The sequence below is a fragment of the Anopheles moucheti genome, chromosome 3 (assembly GCF_943734755.1).
Source record: "Anopheles moucheti chromosome 3, idAnoMoucSN_F20_07, whole genome shotgun sequence".
NCBI classification, from domain to species: Eukaryota; Metazoa; Arthropoda; class Insecta; order Diptera; family Culicidae; genus Anopheles; species Anopheles moucheti.
Window position 1 is genome coordinate 69,403,724 of NC_069141.1, and position 11,642 is coordinate 69,415,365.

Genomic DNA, 11,642 nt, shown 5'->3' on the forward strand with positions numbered 1-11,642 from the left:
CTTATCCTCTATAGTAATTAACAAAGAAACCTCTAGGGGGAAAACCAACTCCTGCATTGCACAATTACTTATTTCAATTTTGGCAACGAATTTAAATTCATTAAAAATGCTGGTATGGGTTAAGTCTTGTAACTAGTTCAGGGATTTTCCCTCATATACTTCCCTGATCCTTTAAATTGTAGCATCATTATTCGCGGCAACCGCACACAGCTCTGCATATATACGTGCCTTTTGACTGACGAGTCGATATCATTACGGGAGCTTAGTGAGTAGCAGATGGACCGCAGCAGCTAGCTGATCACGGCCGTAGCGTAATTTGTATCCGCGAGGCCAACCGTCGAGCACGTTGCTGTTTAACCAAGTTTAGTGGTCTAGTGGACAATCCGCGATACGCTGTTTAGTTACGCTAGTAATCCTGCCCCAGTGGGTCGTGATCCTTGCGGTTGGGCATTTTTGTTTGTTGATCGATTGAAAACATCCTGCCATATTGTTCTAGTCCACTATGAGGGGGAGAATTGTGTACTTTAATACCCTAGCGGTACTAATCGTGATCGTGTGCGCACACCAGCTTCATCATCCGATCGCACTGGAACTTCTCGATACAGCGGATTCTCTTCACTTACAGCCAAGTGCCGCCAGTACAAATGTTACTGAAAGTGAAAGTGGTACGTATGGGCGATGGTGCGGTTTCCATTAGCATGACGGGCAATTTAGCAAATGCGGCAGTGCGTACGCTTGGCGTTTGATCCCATTATAAGTGAAGCGATCAATGCGATCGGTAACAAATGATAATGTTGGGTGTTTGCTCATTGCAGTTCATCCGCCACCGGCAGCAACCTTTGGCGGGGAACGTCCCACCCCGGAAGCAACAGATGGAGCCACCAATGAAGCACGGCATCGACAGAAGCGTCTCATATCGGCGGGTGAATATGAGCAAACGGCTCAGTACTGGAACATAGGCGCTCAGCTCAAGCTGAAGGAACATGTAATGAGGCAGCCTAACCTAAACATTGCCAAAAATGTGATCCTCTTTCTCGGCGATGGTATGTCAATACCGACACTTGCTGCTAGTCGTATGTATCTCGGTCAACAGCAAGGCCATACGGGCGAAGAAAGCCAACTGTCGTTTGAAGAGTTTCCCGACGTTGGCCTTGTGAAGGTGAGCACCATATGTATGAGGTGGGAATGCAAATAATGTTGTTGTGATACCGTATACTGATTTGTGAACTTAAGGGTTATTGCAAATTAATGAGCAGAGAAGTATTCATGCAAGAAGGAAAAATGTAGTCGATCATACAAATGATCTTCAGATGTGTAACAACAAGTGTACAACAACTCGAACGTGACAATAGATTCAAATTTACATTGCTGATGTGTAACCTGTTGGATTATGTTCATATTTTTTCTTTACAAGACCTACTGTGTGGACAAGCAGGTGGCGGATTCGGCTTGCACCGCGACGGCTTATTTGTGTGGCGTGAAGGCCAACTATGCAACGATCGGTGTAACGGCAGCCGTCAACTATGGTAACTGTGCCGCCAGCAATGATCCGCGCAACCACGTCCAATCGATCATGGCCTGGGCGCAGGCAGCAGGGAAAGCGACCGGTATCGTAACGACAACACGTGTAACGCACGCTAGTCCCGCCGGCACCTACGCACACACGGCCAGCCGCGATTGGGAGTGCGATGCCGATGTAGCGCGGACTGGTGGCGATCCGGCTCAATGTCCAGACATAGCGACGCAACTGATCTACGGCGATACGGGCAAAAACTTGCGCGTCATTCTTGGCGGTGGCCGCCGTAAGTTTCTTCCACGCACCATGAAGGATGAAGAAGGTTACCGCGGCCAGCGGCAAGATGGGGCCAATTTGATATCACAGTGGTATTACGGAAAACCACTCGGTACCGCACGGTACGTGTCAAACAGGCAGGACCTGATGGCTCTCAACCTCACCGAGGTCGACTATCTGCTAGGGCTGTTCAGTGCGGACCACCTGAAGTTCCATCTAGACGCCCGCCCGGAAGTGGATCCAACTCTGGGCGACTTAACATATGCCGCGATAAGAACGCTGCAGAAATACCCCGAGGGCTATGTGCTGTTTGTGGAGGGTGGCAAAATTGATCTGGCACATCATTTTACCAAGGCACGTAAATCGCTGGATGAGACGGTGCAGCTGTCCGAAGCGGTGCAGGTGGCACGTCAGCTCACCAGCCCGGACGACACACTGCTCGTGGTGACGGCGGACCATTCGCATACGATGACGCTATCGGGCTATGCGGCACGTGGTAACGATATTCTCGGCCTAAACAGCCAGATCAGCGATGGTGACCAGAAACCGTACACGACGCTAACGTACGCGAATGGACCGGGTGGGCCACAACCGGGTCCCAAGGGCCAGAGACCAAACATTACCGAGTCGATGATAAAGGACCATGAGTTCCAGTTCCCGAAGGTGGTCCCGATGAAGTACGAAACGCACGGCGGTGACGATGTGGCGCTGTTTGCGTACGGACCCTGGTCGCACCTGTTTGGCGGAATGTACGAACAGAATGTTATACCACACTTGATAGGCTATGCAGCGTGCATTGGGAACGGTGAGCACGCGTGTTCGACGGTTGGTGGTTTGTAAACAGCGTGGATCGCTTTTTAATTTGTCGTGTCGTAGCATGTTTGTAAATAAAATTCCTGTGTTTTTAAGTAACCGATCGGTTTTGTCATTACTGTTTATGCTACATTATCCGACCGCAGTACGTTATGGTAAATACGTCTGTTGTAGGAAATAAAGTTAGAGTCTTTGGAGAACGCTTATTGTCCAGCATTCATACATGAAAACCCGCTTATAGACATGGCCTAACGAAAATCTCTTATCAGACCTACACAGCAGAATATCGGCAGATCGACAAAAACGCGAGAGTACCTTAATGCTGTAGACGCATCTGCGTTTCAAATAGAATCAACCTAACGCTAAATAATTTCCAATATCGATGTATTATCCCAAACATGTTAGCAGATAATTCTCATGGGATTCAATTGTGATTTTCAATTCCGAAGATTTTGTGTCACTGTGCATGCTTGAATTGAAAAGCCTGTTTTTTTATTAGCCGCTGAGCGAAGTAATAAACGATATTTAAAATGGTGTTAATTGAAATTCCTAAATGTTTTATCAATTTCCTGCTAATTTTCTCCGTCTTCCATAACGAATAAATGTGGCAAGAAAATTTCTCGTGTATTACCTGAAATCAAGCAATTTGGCCGACAGGAGTTTCGTTAAAAAATACCACTGACATTCGTACAGAAGCATTTGACGTTCCGACGATCGGCGCTAAAACCGCGTGTCTGCAAATTGCGGTGAATTCCATTTGTGCTGCTATTGCAAAATCTTTTTACCGGCCGGGAAATACGTAAATCTGCGTGCATCGGCTGCGACCCGCCAATCGCAGCTGCCGTCACAAAGTGTCTTGCTGGAGCGTTGCTGTATAGTGGAAGTGTGATTGAAGGAAGCGGTCTTCGTCTGTGGTACACCTGTGCATTGCATCCGTAATCCGCCCCGAACATGGATACCGTCAAGATAAGCGAATTGCTTCGTGCCACCATCGACCCAACGCAACGATTGCAGGCCGAGGAGCAGCTAAATCAGGTGATAATGCGAAACAATCCCCTTGCGAAACCGGACGCGCATGAAAACTATCGTAATCTGGAAGATTCGTTCCGTGTCGAGCATCTGTGACGCGGTGTTCGCGACGTGGATGCGGAGATCGGTCGGACCGGCGGAGGGTGGCCGCATCGGTGGAGGAAAATATTTACAAGTGCATAACACTGGAACGAGCCGTAGTTGGTTGCAATGGTTATGTTTTTCTTTCAATGTCAAGAAATGATGATTCTCGCCGCCGCATAAGTTCGTATCGTTGTAAACAAATTGGACTAAAAATGATTAACCCTTGGATTACCCTTGAAAAATCAAACTTCACTGAAATTTGCTCTTTGGCGGAGCACAGCACAGTCAACGTGGTGGTGTTTTTATTAAACCACCCTCCCATTCATACGGCTACCACCCACCGGGGTAGCTGCTCCTACCTGTGGATGCGAACGAATTCATTGACCAAACACTAAAAGCTCCTCATTCCAGGGATGTTGCCATTACAACGGTTCAAGTTGAAATAAATCCATCCGTTCGGAGCTATACATTGTACGACGAGGCGGTTCTATTGGATTATGCTCGGTGCTTATTCCAGAGATATCTTTAACCTTGTTTCATTTATATAAAAAGAGGAGCAATGCGAAATGCGTTAGTCACTGGGCGTTTGAAGGCATATCTTTCTTCTAGAATAGTCCAGCTCGAGCTGTTTTCTAGTCGTATGGAATCGTGAGAATAATGATGAAATCTGTGCAAATATTGAATGAATGTTTCATTCGTTTTTAAAGCCTCTGGTGTAGTAAATGAAACAAAATAAAATCCAATTCCCCAGTTTCACCCGGTTGTCATAAAGGCAATTGCAATATTTGCGGTAGTAGTGTAAATGTAGCACGAAAATATGTTTTCTCTTGAGGTTGTGATAAAAAAAACATAAGACAAAGCATAATATTTTATCAATGAAATCGATTATTTCAAATTGCAATTTATATCCATCGATAAACAATATTCCGATCCACCGGATTATAACAAGCTTATAAAATCACGTGGTTTGTAGGTGTTCTAGCATATAACATGATCGGGCTGCAATTGGGACACGCATTCCCAATTTCAAAATCACGGCACGTAACAATATAAATGATCTACCAATACACGCCAGAATCGTGATGTTCGCAGAGTCCACGGTGGCGGTAAGTTCGAAATTAGCATGCTGACTCATGATTTCGTTTGTTCTTCCTATCTTCCACCATACGTACGGTTCATACATCCACGTGCGCATGTGTTGCACATGTAGGTACACAAGATCATCGGTTTCCTGCCCAGCCTGATGCAGGTGATTATGCAAAATGAGCTGGAAATACCGGTCCGATTGGCGGGTGCCATCTACATGAAGAACCTGATCAACAGCAGCTGGCAGGACCGCGAGGTGGAATGTGGCAATCCGATCCCGTTCGCCATTCACGAGCAGGATCGCGCCATGATTCGTGACACGGTCGTCGAAGCGATCGTGCACGTGCCAGCTGAGGTGATCAAGGTGCAGCTGTGCTTCTGCCTGAGCCACATCATCAAGAACGATTTTCCGGGCCGGTGGACGCAGGTAGTGGACAAGGTGAGCCTGTGCCTGCAGAACAGCGATCCGAACGCGTGGCACGGTGCACTGCTCTGCATGTACCAGCTGGTGAAGCACTACGAATACAAGAAGTCAGCCGAACGTGGCCCGCTTACCGAGGCGATGAATCTGCTGCTGCCACAGATCTACACCATCATGATGAACGTGATCAACGAGCCGTCGGAGCAGAGTGTGCTGTTGCAGAAGCAAATACTGAAGATATTCTACGCGCTCACGCAGTACTCGCTACCGCTGGAGGTGATCACGAAGGATGTGTTTTCGTGCTGGATGGAAATCTGCCGCCAGGTCCTGGAACGGCCGGCACCGGATGCCTCGCACATTGAGGAAGAGGAACGGCCACAGCATCCTGCGTGGAAAACGAAAAAGTGGGCCTCCCATATCATACTGCGAATGTTCGAAAGGTACGGCAGCCCCGGCAATGTCATCTCGAAGGAGTACAAAGAATTTTCCACCTGGTTCCTGCAAACGTTCACCAGCGGTCTGCTGATGGTGTTGCTGAAGATTCTGGATCAGTATCGCAACAAGATCTACGTGTCGCCGCGCGTCATGACGAACACGCTCGACTACATCAAGACGGCCGTTTCGCACGCGTTCTCGTGGAAGATGCTGAAACCGCACATGATCGAAATCATCCGGGACGTGATCTTCCCGCTGATGTCGTACACCGACGCGGACGAGGAGCTGTGGGAGAACGATCCGATCGAGTACATCCGCAAGAAGTTCGACGTGTTTGATGATTTCGTGTCGCCGGTACAGTCGGCCGAAACGCTACTGCACAACTGTTGCAAAACGCGCAAAGGCATCCTGACGCAGGTGATGCAAATCATTATGCAAATCATCAACACGCCCGGGCTGGATCACAAGGAGAAGGATGGCGCTTTGCACATGGTTGGTTCGCTGGCGGAAGTGTTGCTGAGGAAGAAAATCTTCAAGGAGCAAGTGGAGCAGCTGTTGATGCAGTACGTCTTTCCGGAGTTTGCCAGTCCGCACGGGCATCTGCGTGCGCGGGCCTGCTGGGTGATGCATTATTTCAGCGATATCAAGCTGAAGAACCCGCAAGTGCTGGAACAGATCATGCGTTACTTGAGTAACGCGCTGCTCACCGACAAAGATCTCCCGGTGAAGGTGGAATCGGCCATGTCCATGCAGATGTTCCTCATCTCGCAGGACGATGCCGCCCCGTTTCTGGAGAGTCAGATAAAGGACATCACGATGGAGCTGCTAAGGATCATTCGCGAGACGGAGAACGAAGAACTGACGACCGTTCTGCAAAAGATCGTTTGCACGTACTCAGATCAGCTGCCGCCGATAGCGCTTGACATCTGTCAGCATTTGGCCACCACGTTTAGCCAGGTGTTGGAAACGGAGGAAAACAATGACGAGAAGGCGATTACTGCGATGGGACTGCTGAGCACGATGGAAACACTGTTGGCCGTAATGGAAGAACATCCGCAGGTGCTGGCAGCACTGCATCCGATCGTGCTGCAGGTGATCGGGCATGTGCTGCAGCAGAATGTGGTCGAGTTTTACGAGGAAGCGTTCGGGCTAGTGTGCGATTTGACATCGAAGAGTATCTCCCCGGACATGTGGAAGATGCTGCAAATCATTTATGAGGTATAATTAGTGGCAATTCAACTTTCTGTTCTGAAAAGTACAACTATCTTTGTCTTTGTTCGTGCAGCTTTTCCAGAAAAATGGAGCCGAATACTTTGTCGATATGATGCCAGCTCTGCACAACTACATAACGGTTGATACGCGCGCTTTCCTTTCAAACCCGAATCACGTCATCGCGATGTACAACATGTGCAAGTCGGTAAGAATGCTCTCTTTTCTGCTGGTGTAACTTGCTGAATGCAATACGGGTGAATACTAAATGCGCATTTTTATCTTGAAGATCCTCACCAGTACTGCTACGGAAGAGTCGGAGTGTAGTGCTGCCAAATTGCTAGAAGTAATTGTTCTACAGTGCAAGGGGCTCATTGATGAATTCATACCGAGCTTCGTTGAGCTGGCATTGATGCGGTTGACGAGAGAAGTGAAAACGTCCGAGCTGCGAACGATGTGTTTACAGGTTAGTGGAAAGCTAAAACATGGAAAAAACTGATTATTGCTAATTGTATACTTTATATTGCAGGTGGTTATTGCAGCTATCTATTACAATCCTACCCTGCTGTTAGAAATTTTGGAAAAAATTCCCATACCGGTACCGGATTCGTGTATTACAGCTCACTTCATCCGACAATGGCTGCACGATTACGATTGTTTCCTTGGGTATGGATCGCCGCTGCCGAGTCGGGTTGTTTGGATCGAATAAAACTGTGTACTAATAATGTCCTCGAACTTTTACACCCAGCATTCACGATCGTAAGCTGTGCATTATTGGCCTGTGCACGTTGCTGTCGCTGGGCGAACGCAAACCGGCCGTACTGAGTGAGCTGCCGGACAAAATCATTCCAACGATGCTGATGGTTTTCGACGGACTGAAGCGTGCCTATGCCGCCCGTGCAGCCGAGGGCGAAGAGGAGGAGAGTGAGGACGAAAGCGAAGATCTGGAAGATGGATTGTCGAGCGACGAGGATGATGCGGATGAAATTAATCCATACTTCAAGAACATGTCGAAGATGGTGCAGGAAAGAGGAGCGGAAGCCGGTTTCGAAGTTACTGCATCGATTCAGGTACGTGGTAAAGGTTTGCCCGGAGGTGCAATGGAAGTTCTAATGTGGTTGCTTGCGTATGCTTGTAGGATGCTGATTCCGATGAAGAAGACGATGATGACGACGACGATGATGACGATGGTGATGAAATCGATGAAACTGCACTGGAAAGCTACACAACACCACTGGACGATGAAGAAAATCCGAACACGGTTGATGAGTACATTATGTTCCAAGACATTATGAACAGTAAGTTTACCCGCACAGCTAGCTACATTCGACTGGGAATGTGAATAACACTTACTTTCTCACCCTGATGCAGATCTTCCCAGCACTGACCCGAACTGGTATACGATGCTTACCAGAAATTTGAATGCATCCGAGCGAAAGAACTTACAAGAAGTGTTAGTGTTGGCCGGTCAGAAAAAGGAAACGAAACGCTCGAAAGAAATTGAAAAGAGTGGAGGTAAAAACCATCACACCGCATACACACATTTTGGGATCATAACTACAATATCGTCTGTTTTCGTTTTGTTTTGTTTTAGGTTATCAGTTCACGCAGCATCAGATACCAACCAGCTTTAGCTTTACGGGACAGCAACAACAGTAATAGAGCTTTGGTAGCGAGGAAATGCATTAGCCAAACCAGTGTTGTGCACGCTCTAGTCGATGCATTCAACATGCACTACTAGTGCTTACAGTAATCGCTATAACTACTACTGCTACTACTATTACTACAGCTACCGTCCGCTTAAGCTGAGCGGCAACAAACACACCTCATTTTGATGCATACGAGATTCGTGGTCATTCCGCGTCGTTTCTCGCTTGTTTCTTCACTCAGTGACTGGTTCTCTCATCTCATTCTATCCCAATATCCTCTCCTTCAACGCTGCCTGCTCGCGTGAATGGTGGTGAACCGGACGCGAAGGAAAGGAGCCCGGATTTTTTTTTGTGTGTGTGCGAGTATGCATATTAGTACGCTTATAATGTTCTATGTTTTGTACTATCAATTTTGTTTGCTATCCGGGCGCAGTCAAACATCCGATATTGATTCCCGCTTGGAATGCTTTATCTCGACGGTATCAACATTTACCAATTATATTGTATCAACACGGAGAAAACAAGTGTGCGTGTGTGTTTGTGGGAGTAGATAGGATGGAACGAACTCTAGCAACGTTTTACTCGATCGATTCAGCATCAGAATCAGAAAGTGGGACGAAGATCAGGGATGTCTTATATTCCCGAAGCAGGTATTGAATGGAATTTGTTTCCCGAGGCAAGCGAAACCATTGCACACCCAATTGCTAAACCTGCGTAGCGATAGAGCTATTGCTATCATTCTGTCGTCGTTATTTAGCATTGAGAAACTTATTAACAGCTCCAATATACAGCTGCTTCTAGCATACGAAGGTGTACTGTGCGTAATTGTTATTTACATATTTGTTGAAAGTCGCGGAAAGCGTTGTGTCCGAATGTTTCGCCGTGCCTTCATTACTCATGACCAAAGGCTGGCAACAATTCACAACATACGATCGTTTGTTCCTCGCTTTGAATGGAAAGGTAGGAGCGCGCGATTAGGAAGCGCAAAACCCGCCAAATCGCATAGCGTAGCGACTTAGTCCGAAACGCTTCGCTGGCGACTTCCGACGTAAAATTTTGAACAGAAGTAGTGAGGGCGCGCTCGTTCGCACACCACGTCCCTGCTTAGTTCTGGATCCAACTGTGATATATTGATCCCAACTCTTGTCTACCGCGATGCCAGGGGGGCAAGTTCTGTAGATAGTCCCACATCGCGGAGAAGAGTTTCTTGGCGAGAACAGAGTACTGTACTAGGCTCGATATTTAATTTTTCCTATTTTTTGTGGTTGTTTAATTAGGGGGGAAAAGCGGGGAAGGGGAAACGCACGCGACAGTACAGCCAGGATATGGTGGAAAACGAATCGATTGTTTTTGTTTATAATTGAAGCTTTAGGAGCAAAAAAAAAATGTAAATGCAAAATTCGTAATCTGCCCTAGGGGGGGACACGTATGATGTTATCGGTGGCCTTTTTTCTAAGCTGGAAAGGCACTCAATTGAAGATAGGGAGAGAACATCAAAAAGGGCAACAATAAAATGTCACAATCGCACACGCACACCCAAAAAAAAAAAGATTAAAATCAATTATTATTGTGTTAGAAGAAGTATCAAACAATTGGAAACGAACATTATCCATTATATGATGCATCCAGCTTCGTTTATACCGAACAGCATGTTGTGCAAACAGTGAAATTTACAATATTTGCGTTCCGGAATAATACGAACGACAGAAGGAAGAACTCACAACCAACTTGAAGACGAATAGAATTTTGCAATAGTGTTTGAACCTTTCTCACTCGGTTGTTTCCGCTTAAGGAGAAGGTACCCTTAAGGGGAGGGAAACAAAACCAAACGTCTACCGAAGGATTTCTTCGATAGGATCCAAATTAACTCAACACGATCAACTAAAGCTAACGCAACAGAGCTCATACTAAACGGTCAGACGGTCAAATTCAAAATGGAGACACAGACATACATACAGCCAGCTACTTGTTGTGAGATACTGAAAGGGCAGTAAAATCATCATTGTGAATATATACCATCATCCCAACCACCTCCCCCCTTTTTCCATAAAACAATAGATAAGTACGCCAGAGGTCCCATTTTAACGAGCAGCAAAGCTCAGCAAACAATAGAACGTAATACACAAACGGCAGGAATTAAAAAGTGACGATTAACTAGCAGGTATCACATGCAAGAGATAAAACACGACTTACCGAACATACAAGAAAAGAAACCAGTAACGGTAAAAGAGTATGATGCAAAGAAAGAAAAAACAAACAAACAAACAAACAAACGAAAACATACTAAACGAAAGAAGCGCGCACTGTAAGAGTAAAGATTGTCGGATGAAAAAAATATATATTGATTATAAACGATACGGGTTTCGCCCATCTGCTTACGGTTACGTGGTATAAAAAGGATTGAGAATGGAAAGGATCAAATAATTGGTCTGGTCACGTCATGCGAATGATAACGAAATTAGAATCTAATCCACAAGAATGTCAATTTGGAAAAAAGAAAGCAGTTTAGAAACTCCTCTCTCAGTTCATTCGAAAATTCGTCTCACGCAAACAATGAAGACAGAAACAATCGCCAAAAGCTATTTTCATTACACGTGTAAATTTATTGATTTTTGCTGTTGTTGTTTTGAATCTCACATGATTTTGTTACGCTTCATGAATCCTCCGTGGGAAATGTGCCACCAGGGCATGCAACCCCGCCGTGTATGCGCCGAGAAGGGGTAGGGAATAGTATATGTTTTACTTGATCGATTGGATGGTTTTTGATAACATTCTACGCCCTTCTTCACCTCGCTATCATTGAATAATTGAGTTTGAGTGTTAATACTTGTATCTTTTTCCCCCCGTAACGTGTCTTTTAGTTAGGGGGGGTGGTGTGTCCCGGACAATAACGAATCTTTCATTCCGTATTTGAATGATACCCAATCGCCTTTTACTGGGTGTGGTTACACGACGCAAAGTGCCAAGCAAACAAACTTTGAAGTATTGAGTCGTGTAACAGCATCCGGCACTTCGGTTTCTTGTTCCAACCCAAAACACATTTCCTTTGCTCGCTCACATTACTGTTATGTATACTATATTAAAATTCTCGATTAAAATTGTGTGGTTTTGGCCTTCGTCAGTT

General features: G+C 46.1%; 2 protein-coding genes across 2 annotated transcripts; both read left to right on the forward strand.

Annotated features, from left to right (window-relative positions):
• Nucleotides 1-276: 276 nt before the first annotated feature.
• LOC128302472 (membrane-bound alkaline phosphatase-like) lies at nt 277-2,686 on the forward strand. The gene is made up of 3 exons (XM_053039301.1): nt 277-665; nt 816-1,159; nt 1,415-2,686. Exons 1-3 carry the CDS (start codon nt 503-505, stop codon nt 2,630-2,632), a joined length of 1,725 nt encoding a protein of 574 aa, XP_052895261.1. The 5' UTR covers nt 277-502; the 3' UTR covers nt 2,633-2,686.
• A 676-nt stretch (nt 2,687-3,362) lies between these two features.
• On the forward strand, nt 3,363-10,146 carry LOC128301845 (importin-7). Its single transcript, XM_053038492.1, has 9 exons — nt 3,363-3,640; nt 4,929-6,878; nt 6,946-7,077; nt 7,159-7,335; nt 7,399-7,535; nt 7,618-7,939; nt 8,008-8,167; nt 8,241-8,384; nt 8,464-10,146. The coding sequence occupies exons 1-9, from the start codon at nt 3,557-3,559 to the stop codon at nt 8,526-8,528; spliced, it is 3,171 nt and encodes a 1,056-aa protein (XP_052894452.1). The 5' UTR covers nt 3,363-3,556; the 3' UTR covers nt 8,529-10,146.
• The last annotated feature ends 1,496 nt before the right edge of the window (nt 10,147-11,642 follow it).

What these genes read in the sequence shown, in the direction of transcription:
- LOC128302472 (XM_053039301.1), top strand. Translation starts at nt 503, where the DNA reads ATGAGGGGGAGAATTGTGTACTTTAATACCCTAGCGGTACTAATCGTG. An exon ending in TGTTACTGAAAGTGAAAGTG is followed by an intron (nt 666 to 815) that starts GTACGTATGGGC and finishes TGCTCATTGCAG; the next exon opens with TTCATCCGCCACCGGCAGCA. An exon ending in CCGACGTTGGCCTTGTGAAG is followed by an intron (nt 1,160 to 1,414) that starts GTGAGCACCATA and finishes TTTCTTTACAAG; the next exon opens with ACCTACTGTGTGGACAAGCA.
- LOC128301845 (XM_053038492.1), top strand. Translation starts at nt 3,557, where the DNA reads ATGGATACCGTCAAGATAAGCGAATTGCTTCGTGCCACCATCGACCCA. An exon ending in CCGAGGAGCAGCTAAATCAG is followed by an intron (nt 3,641 to 4,928) that starts GTGATAATGCGA and finishes TTGCACATGTAG; the next exon opens with GTACACAAGATCATCGGTTT. An exon ending in AGAAATTGAAAAGAGTGGAG is followed by an intron (nt 8,385 to 8,463) that starts GTAAAAACCATC and finishes GTTTTGTTTTAG; the next exon opens with GTTATCAGTTCACGCAGCAT.